This window comes from Anopheles coluzzii, chromosome 3, assembly GCF_943734685.1.
Source record: "Anopheles coluzzii chromosome 3, AcolN3, whole genome shotgun sequence".
NCBI classification, from domain to species: domain Eukaryota; kingdom Metazoa; phylum Arthropoda; class Insecta; order Diptera; family Culicidae; genus Anopheles; species Anopheles coluzzii.
The window spans coordinates 68,517,117-68,533,120 of NC_064671.1; the positions used below are offsets into that span (position 1 = coordinate 68,517,117).

The following is a 16,004-nucleotide window of genomic DNA, read 5'->3' on the forward strand; positions in this document are numbered from 1 at the left end:
AAAAAATTGTTCTGTGTAGAGAACGTGTCACAAGTGTATCAGTCCCTATACATATTCTAAAACGGATCCTCAAAAGAAACCGTTGCTAAAACTGATACTGGACTTTTCCAATTCGAGAACAGTACTACCTGGACCTCAGTTAAGGAACGAATCGCGAAACTGCCCTGCCATGGCCATACATGTACAAACAATTTCAGTACAAAAAGAAAACACCGCAACGCGAATAATTAAATCTCTAAATCTTATATTTATTTTACTTTAATTTCCCATTCCAACTTTGCCATTCTATCATTTTTCTTTACATTCCTATTTTGTTCTAACCGTTTTGGATCATTTAGTTGTGTGTTCACTGTTTGTTGTTTCTCTCTCCCTCTTTTTCTCTTTAACGCACGCAGAGTGAGTTCCTTCTTTGCCACAATGTGCTGAGAGACGTCGCTTGTTAACACCGCCGTGCGATTTTTTTTTTTTTGCGTTACGTGCGCCTTCCTTCGCTTGCCTTTAATCTCTTGTTTCCCCTCTAGTGTGTATTTTTGCGCCATATGTGGGGTGGGTGAGGGGTGTCGGTTAAATATCTTATTACAAGTACAATAATAAATATAATAATAAATTAATGATGCTTATGAAATTTTCTCCACACCTGCCGCAGTGTTTGCAGTAGTGCAGGTGTGGGTGTGTGTGTGTTTGTGTTTGCATTGTGATTTGATCTGATTGTAGATAGATGTAATGGGGGCGGTTTTTTACTAGTTGCACTAATTCGACTGTTACATTCGGTCTGCTTGTATTTGCATGTATGCTTCTTACATGTGTGGTATTTTTGTTTGCTTTAACGGATAAACTAAGTTTTGTTTCGAGTTATTACAAACCGGCAAAAACGGATCCATACGGACCCTTTTTTTGTTTTGTTTTGTTTTACTTTTCTTCACAATCATTACATATGGGCGGGCTGCTCTAGGAGGATGTGTCATAATCATCATTCATCATTTACTTGCTCTAGCTTTCTCTCTCTCTCTCTACTCTATTACGCATACTATAGAATAATCCTTTCCCTTTGCTTCATCATCATCATCATCATCATTAGTTTGCTTGCTTTTGCATTCACACCACCCTCGATTCGGAGCAAAGTGCGTTAAAAAAATAATAAACGTAAGCTAATTGCACCTGCAACGTGTCTCAGTGTTGGCCGTCGCTTTTATTTATAGGAAGCGGTTGTCGCGAAGAACGCGCATGAAGGAAGGCGGGGCAACATATTTAAAAAAAAAAATCGGATAAGACTAAACCTGGCATGATACAATTAAACAAACAAAAAAAACATGGTACAGTAGTAATGGTAGCCGAAAATACTTTCCAATAGCACGTGAATGCCACGTGGCGTGATAATGATTGGCGGTTCGGGGGGGGAGGGGAAGGCGCAAACATCGGAAGAAAGTACTACCACTGAGTAACTAGTATAAAACACCGTGTGTTGGGGGTTCGCGAGTTTTTTTTTTTGCTTCATCTACAGTATGGGGTGCAATAATGATAAAGATGCTGCTCAAACCATACACAACTAATCCTACACAGTTTTGTATAAGTTAGCATAAAACTTGTAATAAAATAAGCATAAAATAGGTTTCCACATACACCGGCAGACACACCAGGGACCGATGGGCGAGACCCGCCGGGCAGTGAATGCGGCAAAAAAAAGATTGATATGATATGATAAAGTAAAACTAATTCATAAAACATCCACTGCTCTATCTCTCTCTCTCTTGCTCAGTTCATGTACACGCGTTTGGAGGGTTCTAAGAAATTTTTAAAAATAATAATAATTAAACGCTTAACGAGAGGCGCCATCGCGGCGAAAAGGATTTGCCGGAACTCAGTCAGACACACAAATCATGTTGTTGTTGCTTTGCAAAGCGGCTGAAAACTAAAACGAGAACAACGCGTGCAGTTTGCTACTAATACGCTACTAGGAGCAGCAACAATGCGCATGCCTAAACCACGTTCCTGTGGCGCAATCTAGTACACTACGCTGGCTTCATTGCTAACATCAGCACGCAACAGACGGACACTGTGATGCTGCTGCTGCTGCCGTGGAAACAAATGCATCTTCCTTCCTCCACAAGGCTGCATATATATCATGCATGCTTGTTGCTTGTACGGCATTTCTACGCATTCATTTTTTCCATTATTTAGTGCATGTGTGTATGTGTGTTTTTTTGCGCACTTTATGAAAACACCACACATGCACAATGCATTTACACTTACAGTACTAATTACTCTTCCATGTTACAGGAATAAATCTATCGGTGATGTGTTGCTGCTCCCCTCTCCTAAACCAATGTTTCCAAAGAGCAGGTGTAAGAATGCACTGTTTCGACTTCCCCTTTCTACCTTTCTCTCTCTGTCTCTCTTTACAATTTCATGCATAACAATACAACTATAAGTAGGAATATGCTTATCCAATTTGAACTACTACTTTGCCTTGTTTGTTTGCTGTTGCAATTTTGCCGTTTTTTTGTGTTGCTTTGTCATTTTTTTCAAATTTGTTTTTTTTTTCTCCTTCCTTTTTTCTTCTTGCTTACTGGGCCTCGTTCTATTTACGCACGCTTTCTTGCTTCATTGTTGTTTTCGTTTCGTTTTTTTCTACATCTGAGTGTTTTGTTTTGTTGCTTGATACACGTACATGTTCTTTTTTTTTTCTTTATGTCTGTTGTTTTGATTTGTTTCTCTTACAAACTACATGCTCTCTGTCTCTCTCGCTCGCTCGCTCTCCTCTACACGTTGTGTCTCGTTTCCCATATGACAGTTTATAGGCGATTTATATTCCTGCAAATGTTATTACTGTATGTTTTGTTTGTTTCCTCTGCTTTTCTACTATATGTATATGTATATATATTTATATATATATATATGTATATGTATATATGTATATGTATATAATTTCTATCTTGATTTTGCTTATACAATACTTATCTTTTTTGTTTCACTTTTCTTCCCTATCGACTAAACTTACACGAACTTCGGCGCATATGTGTTGAGTATGTGTGAGTGTGTGTGTGTTGTAAAAAGATACATTATAGCTGCTATAATTTGTATTGTTTTAGCCACCACCGCTCGTTCTGCCGCTATCCTCCACACAAACGGTCGGCGGTTTTTGTTTGTTTGTTTTTTAGCGTAAATTGTTAGCATTGCTTCAGTATATATATTATATTACTTTGTAGAGTGGTGTTCTATATTCCGGTTTCACTATTGAATGCAAACATGGTTGTCTACTTTTTGTGCGCTGTTGAAACTGTGGAATGCAAGCAAGAAATAAAAAAAGAAGCTCGTTATTTTAGGTCATGTTTACCCCTCTATCGCTCTTTCCTTTTCCCTCGTTCGTGGGATGCTACTTACGTTTTCTTGCAGAAGCTGCACTTGAAGGCTCCATTACTGGCTTCTAGATAAGGACACAAAGACATAAGATAAGGAACACCCATTAAGATCACATTTGCAAATGCACCAATACACACAACCACACACACACGCACAGTTGCTTCAACACTTACTCAAGTAATGTTCCTCTCGGTGAGTTTCGTAAGATTTCTTATAGCTAAACGTAGCCGGACACTTGTCACACTGGAACGGCTTCTCGCCTCGGTGCAACGTGTGCACGTGTGCCGTTAGCAGAGCTGTTAGAAAGGACAAACAAGAAAAGAAAATGGTACAAATCACATAAAATCAATAATTACAAACAGTGCTGCAAAATATCATGAGCATCACGTGATGTTCACCAACGAAAACAACGAAAATGAACATGTCCGTGGTAGCTTGATGCTCATTGCTAATACTCAATGAAAGTGCGCCATGACATGCCGAACACGACATGCGAATGCTTGTGTCCAACGCGATACTCTGACTGACAAGCTGAGCATAATGCCGGCGCATGCATAATGATTTTTTCTGCCTCTGAACAGTGCTGCCTAATGACATCAACAGTCATGACTGAAACGAAGCTTAAATCAGCTCACGTACACAACTGAAATGATCAGTGGTGAGACTCACATAGTTGGTGGACCAATCACATGCTTGATGACATTTTGTTTAGCACCCAACTCTTGATCACGCACTTCGTCATGACATTCTTGGCGTGTGGTCCCAAGTGAAAAAATGAGCATGCTTCCTCGCTCTGTCTGCTTTGATTGTATGTCGGGTCAAACAGAGAGAAAACATGCTCATTTGGTTTCTAGGAACCACTAACACGCACCGCATATCTCGCATGACTATCGTGATGATCACCGACACAAATTGTCGCGACCAAGTGACTGACCAAGAATTGGTTGCACACAATGTCACCAAGCATGTGATGATCGCAACAACTGTTGCTAAGTCTCACCTCTGATCATCACAGTACAGCCCGTGACGCTGACACGATTTTGTTTTAGCCGAAATTTGTCATGACTATATCAGTGACATTTTGCAGAACTGATCACAGTAAAAAATATCATGACATAGTTATTGACCAAGCGTTGGTCGCAAAAATGTCACGAAGCCTGTATTGTTTGCGCGACCAATTGTTTTGAGTATCACCATTGATTATCACAATTGAGTACGTGACGCTGATATGAATTTTGTTCCAGTCAGATTTTTTTATGACATTCACTGTGACATTTTGCAGTACTGATTACAAAAAAAAAAAGAAAAAAAAATGATATCAAAAAGCTCTGTCCACCACACTTACGTTTCGAGTCGAACGATTCGCCGCAAAAGTTGCAATCGAACGTTTGCGGTTCCGCCGGCGCCAGCAGCTCCTCCGCCATCTTTTCGTGCTGCTGCCGGATGTGCCGCTGCAGGTGGCCGACGTACTCGAAGCGATAGTGGCAGATGCGGCACTCGTGCGGCTTCTCCTTCGAATGGTGCAGCTGCTTGTGCTGGTTGAGATTGCACGGGTAGAGGAACTCCTTCTTGCACAGCTCGCACACAATCTTGCCCTTCGAAGACGAGGACGACTGCGACGAAGAGGAAGCGGAGGGGGTCGCCTGCAGCCGGGCGGACAGGGCGGCCGTGGCCGCGAGCCGCGACCGGTGCGTCGCCATCAGGTTCATGTGCCGCTGGAAGCTGGCCATCGTCGACGCGGACGACTGTTCGCCCTCGTCCTCCTCCTCGTCGTCCTCACCGGCGCCACCGTCCCCATCGTTCGTGTCCGTCACGTCGTCCTCGTTTTCCTCGTCATCGTCTTCCTCCTCTTCGCCGGCATCGTCGCCACCGTCACCATTATTCTGTCCCGACTTGCCAGACCGGCGCTTTTGCTGTTGCTGCTGCTGCTGCTGTTGTTGCTGCTGATATCGCATTCCAAAATCTTTATCGAGAATGTTATCCTCCAGGACGAGCTCCAGATTGGAGCCGTCGAACAGTGGATCACCGCCGCTACCGTCCTCGCCATCGTCCTGCTGATAGTCGCCGTCCGTGCTGCCACCCTCCGCCCGGCTGTTGCTGCCACCCTCGCCGCCCATACTGCTGTGATCTTCGCCGCCGAGCGCCCCGGCCGACGAGCCACCCTCGCCTCCCATCGAATCGTTGAACATGTTCTCGTGCAGCAGATTGAACGCGCTGATACCGAACGGCACCTCCAGATCCATCGCCTCGCTGCCGATGTGCGTCATCATGTGCGTCTTCAGCTCGTGCGCCGTCGGGAACGTGCCGGCGCAGAACCGACACACCAGCTTGTCCGCCCCCGTCGTCGGTGTGCCGGGCTGGGCCTCACCCGGCGGCGACGGGGCCGCCGTCGAGGCCGGTATGACGCGGCGCAGCTTCCGCCCGCCGAGATGTATCCGCATGTGCATGGCCAGCGAGCGCGCCTTGATGAACTTGAGCGAGCACATCGGGCACTGGTGGGCCGACCCACTCTCCGACCGGGGCGAGGACGTGGTCGGCGCGATAATCACGTCGTCCGTCACCATGCCGCCGTACTTTGGCACGCTGCCGCTGCCCTGGCTGCTGCTGCTGGCCTCCCCTCCATAGCCGCCGCCGCGCGCACCCCGCAGCGGGGTGGACGTAAGGTACGGGCTCGGGAAGTCCTGGTCTTCCTTCGCCTCGTTCGGATGGTGGTTGGCCCGGTGCCGCACCAGGTGGCCCTTGAACTCGAACCGATAGTGGCAGGTGCGGCACTCGAACGGTTTCTCCCGCGCGTGGTGCAGCAGATGGTGCTGCTTCAGTTGGCAGCTGAACTTGAACACCTTGTGGCACAGCTTGCACTGCCGATCGGTCGGCGCGATGCCGGCGTCCGCCGCCGAAGCGACCGCCGCCGAGGTACGGTTTTTCACCTCGTTGATGCGCTCGATGTGGGTCTGCAGATGCACCACCAGCTCGTTCTGCCGGTTAAACACCAGCGCGCACACGACGCACTTGAACTTCTTCGCCGTCCAGGACCGCCCGCTGCCGCCCGTCGTACCGTCGTCGGCCGCGCTCGAGCCATCCATTGCCGAGCCGGACTGATCGCCGTCGCCACCATCGTCTTGGGCGGTTCCGGCCGCACCACCACCACGTCCCCGACCGTTCGTCGCTTCCTCTTCCGTACCGCCGGCCATCAGCACGAGCGGCTGCAGCAGGTGCGAGTTGTCCAGCTGATCGTCCTGATCCGCGTCCTGCTGCTGCTGCTGCTGCTGCTGCTGCTGGTCGAGCAGCTGACGGGGCGGTTCGCGCAGATGCGTCAGCTCGTGGCGCTTCAGGTTCAGCTTGTGCACGAAGCTGTAGTGGCAGATCTTGCACTCGTACGGCTTGCCCGGCTGATGGTGCAGCATCGTGTGCTGGTGCAGCTGGCTGCGGTACATGAACGTCTTTTTGCACAGATCGCACTGGATCAGGCTGCGGCCGCCGGTTCGCCGGCGCCTCGTTGGCGGCTGCTGCGCCATCCCTCCGTATCCCAGGTGGACACCCGGGCGCGGACCGCGCTGATGGGTGCGCATATGCTCGTGGAAGAGCAGCTCATTGTCGAAGATCTGCAAAGCACAGGCAAAAGGAAAATCATCAAATCGTGTCCGGACTGCCACCACCACCACCACCAAGTTATGCTTACCTGTCCACACACCGTACACTTGCTCATCTTGGGCTGGTCGCCGATCGCGTCCGGTCCCAGATCGGGCAGTATCGCCACACCGTCGCCCTGTTTCGCGATCGACCGGTGCGTCTGCAGATGCCAGTCGAGCGTTTTCTTCTTGAGGAAGCGGCCCGAGCACAGCTTGCACTTGAATATGAGCGTAAAGCCCCCGCCGGCCGCGCTGGCCGCACTCTTCTGCTCCCCGTTCTCCTCCTCCCCGCCGTCCCCGCCAGCCCCGACACGCTCCTCCTCCTCGCCCTCGGCGCCATTGTCACGCTTCTCTTCGGTCTTGACCGCAGCGTTGCCGTCGCCGTCCTGTGACGCAGTAGCTGCAGCCGCAGCCGCATCCAGCACATTGCCCAGCTTCTGCAGCACGTCCGCCGACACGCCCGCCTCCACCATCTCCATCTTCATGCCCGGGTGGGCTTCGGCCGCGTGCGCCTCGTACTGCTCGCGCGACTCGTACTCGTTGCTGCAGACGCGGCACAGGTAGCACACCTCGGAGTGTTGCAGCTGCGCCGCCTCCAGGTTGTGCGTCTTCATGTGCCCGTTCAGCACGCTCTCGCGCGTGAACGACTCCGAGCAGATCGGGCAGGTGTGCGTGCCGCGGCCGCTGGTCGACCCGGGCTGGCCCGGCGACCCGTACATCGGGCTGCCCCCGTCCGACCAGCGCCCGTGCATGGCCGCCATGTGCTGGCTGAGCAGCTTGCGGCGCGTGAACGTTTCCGAGCACTTGGTGCAGCGGTACGTGGTCGGCTGGGTCGGATTGCAGCCCAGCTCGTGCCGCAGCATGTGCGCCGTGTAGCTGTACTTCATCGCGAACCGGTAGAAGCAGATGTGGCACTCGAACGGCCGGCCCTTGGGCGAATGGACGCGCTTGTGCCGGCGGAACTGCGACACCGTGTTGATCACCTTGCCGCACACCTGGCACGTGAACATCTGCTCGCCCGTGTCCGGGTTGAACGAGATCTCGTCCGGATCGATCGGCATCTCCTCCGTCGTCGTGTCGTCGTCCTCCTCGGCCGCCTGCGGCTTGGCGCGTTTGGGGCGCTTCTCTCCGCCCGCGTTCTGCGACCCACCGTACTCCTCCTCCTCGTCGTCGTCCTCGCCACTGTAGTCGTCCTCGTCGGCACCACCAGCACCCTCCGCACCGTCGCCGCCCTCGCCGTCGCCCGTTTCACTGTACGGCCGCTTGCCGGCGGCGCGCTTCATCGCCGCCACGTGCGTCTCCAGATGCGTGGCCAGCGACTGTTTCGTCACGAAGCGCGACTGGCACAGCTTGCACTTGTACACCAGCGAGCAGCCCTCCGGCGGTTTTTCCGCTCCTTTGGTTTCCTCCTCGCCCGCCACTTCCTCCTGCTGCTGCTGCTGCTGTTGTTGCTTCACACCATCATCGGCATCGTTTTGCTCGTTTTGCTCATCGTCCGCTTCCTCCTCCTCCTCTTCCTCCCCTTCCTGTTCTCCCTCCTTTTTAACATCGTCCTGCTGCGTGCCGGTGCTCTCGCTTTCGGCCGCCGGCGGCTGCACCTTTTCCTTTGCCGCTGCTGCCGCCGCCTCCGCCAGCTCCGCCTCCGTGTGCGTGCTGCTCGTGTGTCCCTCCAGGGCGGCCCGGTCGCTAAACTCGGCCAAACAAACGCCACACATGTACGCCAGGTCGCTGTTTTGCGCCAAAAACGCGTCCGGATGCTGCTCGTGCAGATGCTCGTTCAGCAGCACCTCGCGCGCAAACGTCACCGCACAGACGGAGCAGCCGTACTCGCGCTTCACCGCCGCACTGCCGGCCGCAGCGTCCTCTCCCTTGCCGCCTGCCTCCTCCTGCTTGCCGCCGCTGCTGTTGCGCAATCGCTTCTGCTCCTTGTGCTCCTTCAGGTGGATCAGGAAGCTGGACTGGTTCGCGAACCGGCACTGACAGATCGGGCACTCCAGCCCGCGATGCTTGTCCGCGTGAACCGACAGCATGTGGCGCTTCTGCAGCGCGATCGCCGGAAACGTCATGTCGCAGTAGTAGCAGTCGAAGCCGCGCGCCCCCTTCCTCCGCTCCACGCTGCCGTCCAGCGACGAGTCGAACGAATCGACCGCACCGGCATCGGCCGCGCCCTGGGTCGCCGCCGCCGCCGCCGGGCCACCAGCCAGCGGCATCAGATCGCCCGCCGCAATGTGCGTGCGCATGTGCACGATCAGCCACCGCTCAGTCAGGAAGGTGTAGTGGCACTTGCGGCACTTGAACGGCTTGCTCGGATCGTGCTGGCTGATGTAGTGGTTCTTGTAGTAGCTGTGGTACTTGAACTCGCGCATACACTTGGTGCACTGGTGGCTACCGTTCGGCAGCACGCGGTGGAATGCGTTGTAGTCGTAGTTGGCGGCCGAACGGGCGGCGCCGCCGCCTGCGCCCGCCTGCTTCATCCGGCCGTCGTGCAGCTGGCGCAGCGCTTCCGGCCCGTTCGCCACCTGGTGCAGCTGCGACTGGTGGCGCTGATATTTTCCCCATCTTCCGTGCGATGGCTGCTGCTGGTGCTGGAAGCGGGACTGCAAGGCCGCGATGGTGGAGTTTCTGCCCGCGACGGCGCTGGCCGAATGCAGCGGGTACTGCCGATCGTACAGATATGTGTCGTCGTGATCGTTCACGCGCATCGAGCCACGCTTCGGCATGCCTAAAAGTAGAAGCGGAAGTTGTGGTTGAAAAAAAACAACAAACAAATCAGCAGTTTGAAAAGGGAGTGGGGGAACATGACGTACTGTCGTGCAGCAAAACAAAAAAATCGCACTTACGTGCGCCATTTTCTACGACACGCGTACGATACTCGTTCTGTGTGTTCTGTGACGATTTCTTCGTGACGTTGTAATTTGTCTGCGCAGTTTGTCGCGTTCGGTAATGTATTCCTTCGCTTCCTATGCCCTGATGCTTCTTCTTCCCCCTACTTATTGAATTTGCATTCGGCGTTCCGTTTTCTAAACAACATTTAAATTTCAATCGTTTTTGTTTTTTTTTGCTTCACGCAGCAAAAAAGGGCGTGCAAAGGTAGTGAAACAAACCTCCTCCCTAAGGGTGGAGAAGAAAATAAGTACTGCACGCTTCAGTTTCAAATTCATTTAAACAGTTTGTGCTCAAATTCAAATAAAACGGTAACATTTAGAGCATCGTGACGTCACAAACCACACGTCGAAGAAACAGAGTCAAACATCCGGTTTGGTGTAAAGGAAAAAAAGCAAAACGAAACAACCAAACCTCAACCGAACAAACACGACCACAGAGAGCCGGAATGTGACCTCAATCCATAAAAAACGAGCTGCAAGCGCCCAGCGTGAAGCGCGAACCATCGAAAAAAAAGGCCCCGATCGATAATTGCTGCTCAATTATCTAATTAACATACTTCACACAGATTACTTTCCCCCCCAACCTCGACTTCGGCGAGACGCGACCCTTCGGACGCGCCCGGAAAGAAAAGAAAAAAGAAAGAAACACTTACCGCCACGGTAGTAGTCATCCTCGTCGTCGTGGTCCCCCCCGAGCGCATCGACACCGTTGTTGTCCAGCTTTTCCTTCTTGATGCGGCGCATCTCGCCCCCGCCGCCGGCCGCACTGGACGCGAGCAGCAGCTTCTCCTGGTACTTGCGGCGCAGCATCTCGTCGTTGCGCAGGCACATGTCGTACAGCTCGTACGCGGCCAGCAGCTTCGTCTTGCACGGGGCGCATATCCGGTCCGGCATGCCGGCGTTGCTGCCGAGATGTAGCGGGTGGCAGACGGCGACCAGGATCGAGTACAGGCTGCGGGACTGGTACTCCGGCACGACCGTGCAGTAGAGCGACTCCATCGGGCGCACCTCGCCGTCCTCGCCGGCCGGCTTCTCGTCGCACAGGCAGACGCGGCACACGTGCGCCACCGGCGGGATCCGCTGCTGCTCGTCGCCCTTCTCGTCGCCCGTACCGCTGGCCCCGCCCAGGCCGCCGCTGCCACCCTCGCTCATCTCGATTTCTGGCAGCAGCGGTTCCAGCTCGAGCTCGATCGACTCGCTGTGCTTGGGCGGCCGGCCCGGGCGGTGCAGCCCGGACAGGTGGTGGCCACCGCGTCGCCCCCGCCTTCCGGACAGGCGGCGCCGGCTCCCATTGTCGTCGTCGTCCTCCATCTCCACCTCCTCGTCGTCGTTCTCCTCCTCGAGCGGTTCGTCCATCTCGACCAGCAAACTCTCCACCGGCGGCAGGTTCTGCATCAGCGACAGCCCATCCATATCGTCCTCCTCCTCCTCCTCTTCCTCCCCGCCCTCCTCGTCCTCCTCCTCGTCCTCCTCCTCGTCGTCCTCTTCCTCGTCCTGCTCGTTGTCGTCGGTGCGCTGGCCCAGCCCGAGCGGATGGGGCGACACGACGTTGCCGCGCGTCTGCCGCATCCCGTCGTACGAGTTCTCCTCGTTCGGCTCGACAAAGCGCACGTGCTTGACGGAGCGCTTGCGGGGCTGGTCGGACTGGGGCAGCACCATCGCCGGGGTCAACTGCTGCTGCTGCTGCTGCTGGCCATCGCCACCCTGGGACAGCATGCTGTTGATGTTTGGCTTCGTGTCCGCCAGCAACTTCCCGTCCAACACCGAGTGCAGGTCGTTGCTGGTGAGCGAATCGGACGGAAGGCCCTCCTCGAGGGCGGCTTCCCCATCGCCGGAACCTTCGTTGGCGGCTAGCCGGGCCGCGGCCCGATTGTTCGCGGTGGACGAGCGTGTGATGCGTTCGTTTGGCGGTTCCGATCGGGCGACGGGTGCTTGGCCACCGTTGCCGCTGAGGGTAAGGGAGAGAGATTGTTGTTGCTGTTGTTGCTGCTGTTGCTGTTGCTGGACATTGTCGCTTTGGTCGACACCCGGGAAGCTAAACTCGGACTCGAGCGACACCTCCATCGGTCCCGACCCTTGCAGGCCGTACATTTGCGTTGCCCTCGGCTGCTGCTGCTGCTGCTGGGTAATGACCGGCATCTGGTTGGCCACCTTGAGCGCCTCATTGTTCAGCACCATCTCGGAGGGCTTCGAGCAGGAGGCCACTATCTGTCCACCGACGGCGGTCGCATCGACCAGGCACGGGCTGGACGACGGTAGCGAGACGGCCGCCGAGAACGGCGATCTGGAAGCGCCGGACGAAAAGTCGGAATGCATCTGGGGCAGCTGCTGCTGCTGCTGCTGCTGCTGGGCCCGCCGATGCTCCGGTACCATCTGTTGCTGCTGCTGCTGCTGCTGGGCAACGAGCGAGCTGGCTGTCACCACGACGGTCGTTTGCATGGCGCCCATATCGCTCAGCCGCTGCATGCCGCTGGGCGACCCTTGCTGCTGCAGGTAGGACGCCACGTGGGTCGGTGTACCGGCCGCATGGCCGTACGCATTGCCCCCGCCCATGCCGGGTACACCCGGGGGTGAGGCCGCGTTCGGGCTGGCCACCATCGGGCCGACCGTCCGACCGCCACCGCCCCCAATGCCGCCCGTTGCGTAAGCGCCCCCGCCCGTCGCCTCCACCGCGACAAAGTGGCCCATCGCGGTGCCCACCACGGACTGGCCGTGGGCGGCCAGCTGATCGTGGAAGTACCCGGCGCCGGAGCCGCCCGCCGACCCGTCCACCACGCGGCCGGCCGCATACTGCGCAACGCCGGCCGTCGCTATCATGCGTCGCTGGCCCGCCTCATTGCCGTACCCGCCGTGCGTGACGAAGGTGACGCCGACATCCGCCGCCCCCTGATGGTGATGGTGCCCGCCGAGCCCGGGCGTCATCGGCGAGCCGACGGTGGTGACGACGGTCCCACCCCCTCCGGCAATGACGCGCTCCGTTGCCAGGCTGTCGCCCCATTCCATCGGCAGCTGTCCGCGTAGTGTGCTGCCAGCGCTGTACTTGTCCTGCATGCAGGAGGTGGCAGTCTGGCGGGTGAAATGTTGCTGCTGCTGTTGCTGCTGCTGCTGCTGTTGATACTGCTGCTGCTGCTGCTGCTGTTGATGATGGTAGTGCTGCTGTTGCTGTTGCTGCTGCTGTTGGTGGTACTGTGGCAGAAGGTGCTGCTGCTCCTGAAAAACCGCCTGCTGCTGCTGCTGCTGCTGGAACAGTTGCTGCTGCTGGTGGTTGAGATACTGCGGTGGCACTTGTCCCGTACCGACAAAGCCACTGCTGTCCTGCTGAGGTTCCAGTACGAATGCTTTCGATTTCAGCTCCTCGGGATGCATTATGCCATCGTTATCGTGCCGGGGCCGTGTGCTGGGGTTTTTGGTTGGTTGGCTGGATGGCGCACGGCACGGAATCGACGGGTACCGATCGAAAACCGCGGTGTCTCTGTGTGTGTATGTGTGATTATCCTGTGCGTACAATCAATACGGCGGATTGATGGCTGCCATATGCCGCCGATTCCAACTGCTGCTGCTGCTGCTGCTGCTAGCACACACTTCGCGACACACAATTACACTCGCGCGCACACACACACACGGTATGTGGCCCTTTTTTGCTTGAGAAGGGTGGGCGCAATGATGGCGGCGGCTCGCGGGCTGTGCGTGTGCACATACGAGGCCTCCCCCTTCGACAAGGTACGGTCGTTTCCGCGAGCGAGAGCGTTTTTCACACCCGCGGGCCGTCTCTTTTCCGACGTTTTCCGACCACCGAAACACCACACTTTTCCACCTTTATTTGCACACACACACACACACTCCCTTCCCACCACCAAAAACCGCCCGCAAACACACACACACGGGGGGAAGAGGTGCTGCTGCTACTACTGCTGCGTTTTCAGTGAAATGTGAAGATGCTGCTGCGATTTTTCGATGCACTTTTTTTGTTCGATGTCAAACGCACCGCAACACACGCACACACACACACGCGCGCAGCGACACTCGTGTACGCACACATGCACACACGGGTAAACGGCTGCTGCTGCTGCTGCTGCTGTTGGTGGTGTGTGGTGCTTCAATTGCACAAACAATCTTCCATCTTGATCCGCACCCGTGTATTATTGCAACGCATCGCTCGCTCTCTTTCACTCACACACACTCTCTCTCGCTCCCCGTTCTGTCGCACTCACCGTCGCGCTTGTCTTCTTTGCACTCACACTCACACTTTCTCACTCTCTCTCTCGCTCTGGCTCACTCAGCTCGAGGTGTCGTCGGCGCTGGTTGCGCCCTCTCGTCGCTGGGCTTGTGTGTTCTTCTTGCAAGGGGGATAATAGCGCCGTCGGCAAAGCTGGTCCTACAGAATACGCATTTTTTTAGAACTTTCACACAAACCTACACACACACACACACACTCGCGGGCGCGTACGCACGCACGCACACACCTTCCCGTCCGTCCGGGAGTGCAAGGAATTCACACATTGGAATGGACGGGGAACTGGTGGTGCTGGTGGTGGAGAAGGAAGAAGAAGGAGAAGAAGGAGACTGTGGCTGGTGGCGAAAAGCGCAATCACACTCCTGTATTTTTTTTTTCTTTCTTCTTCCCCCCCCCCCCCCCGCTTCGCTCGCCCCTGCTGGAAGAAACAATTACACACACACACACCGACTGGCCCCGTCCACCAACCACCACTACAAAACGCGAAAAGGGGAATAGAGAAATGGGGGTAATGGGGGATGGCCACTGTGAGACGGAGGCTTGACCGATTTCGCTACAACGCCATGGAACCACACCACGGGCGGCTCTCGCACATACACCCAAAAAAAAAATGACAGGGAAGCGCTCGCGGTTTTCGCTTTACTGCTGCTGCTGCTGCTCCTGCCGCGACTGCTACTGGCTGTGTGAGCTTTAGTTGCTCGATTTAACACACTGCCCCTTTCTTCTTCTTGCGCACACACTCCTTCGCTGCCACACACCTAGAACCCACACACAACGTGTGGTTGTGATGGCGCTCGCTCGCTCGCTATGTGTCGGTCTGCTTCGCCTTCTTCGCCTTCTTCTTCCTCCTACTCCGCCTGCTCCTCTTCGCCAGCGTTCGCTGAGCCGTCCCTTTTTGTCTCGCGGCTCCCACTACCCCCCTCACCCTTACCTTTATTCCCAGCGGCAGCTCACTGTCCTCTTTTCGTTTCCCCGTTTAAAAGCGCGACAGTACGCGAGCACACACACACACACACACTCGCACACGCATGCACACTCGCGCACGCACTTATGTGTCGTCCATACGGGAAGAAGAAACGGACCGACCGACCGTTCCCCCGCGGAGAAAGGAGAGCGCGAGAGCGCGGGGGGTGCGAACACCGCAAATGACCGAGGCGCACACACACACACACACATACACACACCACGGAAAACTATTGTTCCAAGCGCGCGTGTAACCTTCAATTAGATGGTGATAGAAAATGGCCCCCGCAGCATCCGCGGCAAGAGGTAATTGAGCGCGCGCGGCAAGCCCACCCAACTAAAGCCGAAACTAGCCAAGCGGTGATTGAGAATTAATACAACAAACAAGAAAAACCCACCACACGGGAAAACGGGTATGTCGCCCTAAACTTGTGCTGAACTGAATCTTCTTCTCCGCCGATCGTCGCGGCGACGGGATTCGACGTCGCCTTTTTTTTCTTCTCTCTCTCTCTCACTCGGTTTCGCCTGTATGTCCCGTATGTCCGTGTCCGTGTAAGTGTGTGTGTGTGTGTGTGAGCCGTGTGCGCTAAAGATGCACTTTTCGCCACTTCCTGCTCGTAGTTTTCTTCGCCGCTACACTTTTTTACGCTTTCCGTCCCGCTTTCGCTTGCAAGGGATGGCCCGCAAAAGGGGTACGCGGAACAGGCGCCAGGTTGGGCAAATGCGGTGCGTAACGAAAGTATGGCGCGTACGCGTACATGACAGTAGCAAACCGTTCGGGAATGTGGAAGGGTTAAACTTGCATTTGAAAAAGACGTTCGTACGTTTAGAAATGTGTCAATTTTAGAAAATTATGGCAAAAATGCGCACATATGTACGTATTCAACTGGGTGCTCAGTACTTGGCTTATAATAGTAATTTGAATCTGAATTC

General features: G+C 54.8%; 1 protein-coding gene across 7 annotated transcripts; it reads right to left on the reverse strand.

The window, feature by feature from the left end:
• Positions 1–227: 227 nt before the first annotated feature.
• LOC120957453 (uncharacterized) lies at positions 228–15,819 on the reverse strand. Of its 7 annotated transcripts, none has more exons than XM_040379667.2 (7): positions 15,470–15,819; positions 10,528–14,249; positions 7,040–9,711; positions 4,706–6,962; positions 3,534–3,656; positions 3,382–3,424; positions 228–3,277 (listed from the first exon to the last, which is right to left on the reverse strand). In XM_040379667.2, exons 2-7 carry the CDS (start codon positions 13,238–13,240, stop codon positions 3,232–3,234), a joined length of 7,854 nt encoding a protein of 2,617 aa, XP_040235601.2. In that variant the 5' UTR covers positions 13,241–14,249; positions 15,470–15,819; the 3' UTR covers positions 228–3,231. The 7 variants fall into 7 exon arrangements, with proteins under 7 accessions (XP_040235601.2, XP_049465603.1, XP_049465600.1 ...); XM_049609646.1 differs by lacking the exon at positions 15,470–15,819 and adding an exon at positions 15,327–15,463; XM_049609643.1 differs by lacking the exon at positions 15,470–15,819 and adding an exon at positions 15,040–15,320.
• Between the last annotated feature and the right edge of the window lie 185 nt (positions 15,820–16,004).

Bases quoted from the DNA above. Each gene is read 5' to 3' on its own strand.
- LOC120957453 (XM_040379667.2), bottom strand. From the start codon at position 13,240: ATGCATCCCGAGGAGCTGAAATCGAAAGCATTCGTACTGGAACCTCAG. The intron at 6,963-7,039 runs GTAAGCATAACT...TGTGCTTTGCAG, and splicing joins AGTGTACGGTGTGTGGACAG to ATCTTCGACAATGAGCTGCT. The intron at 3,425-3,533 runs GTAAGTGTTGAA...GTCCTTATCTAG, and splicing joins CCGAGAGGAACATTACTTGA to AAGCCAGTAATGGAGCCTTC.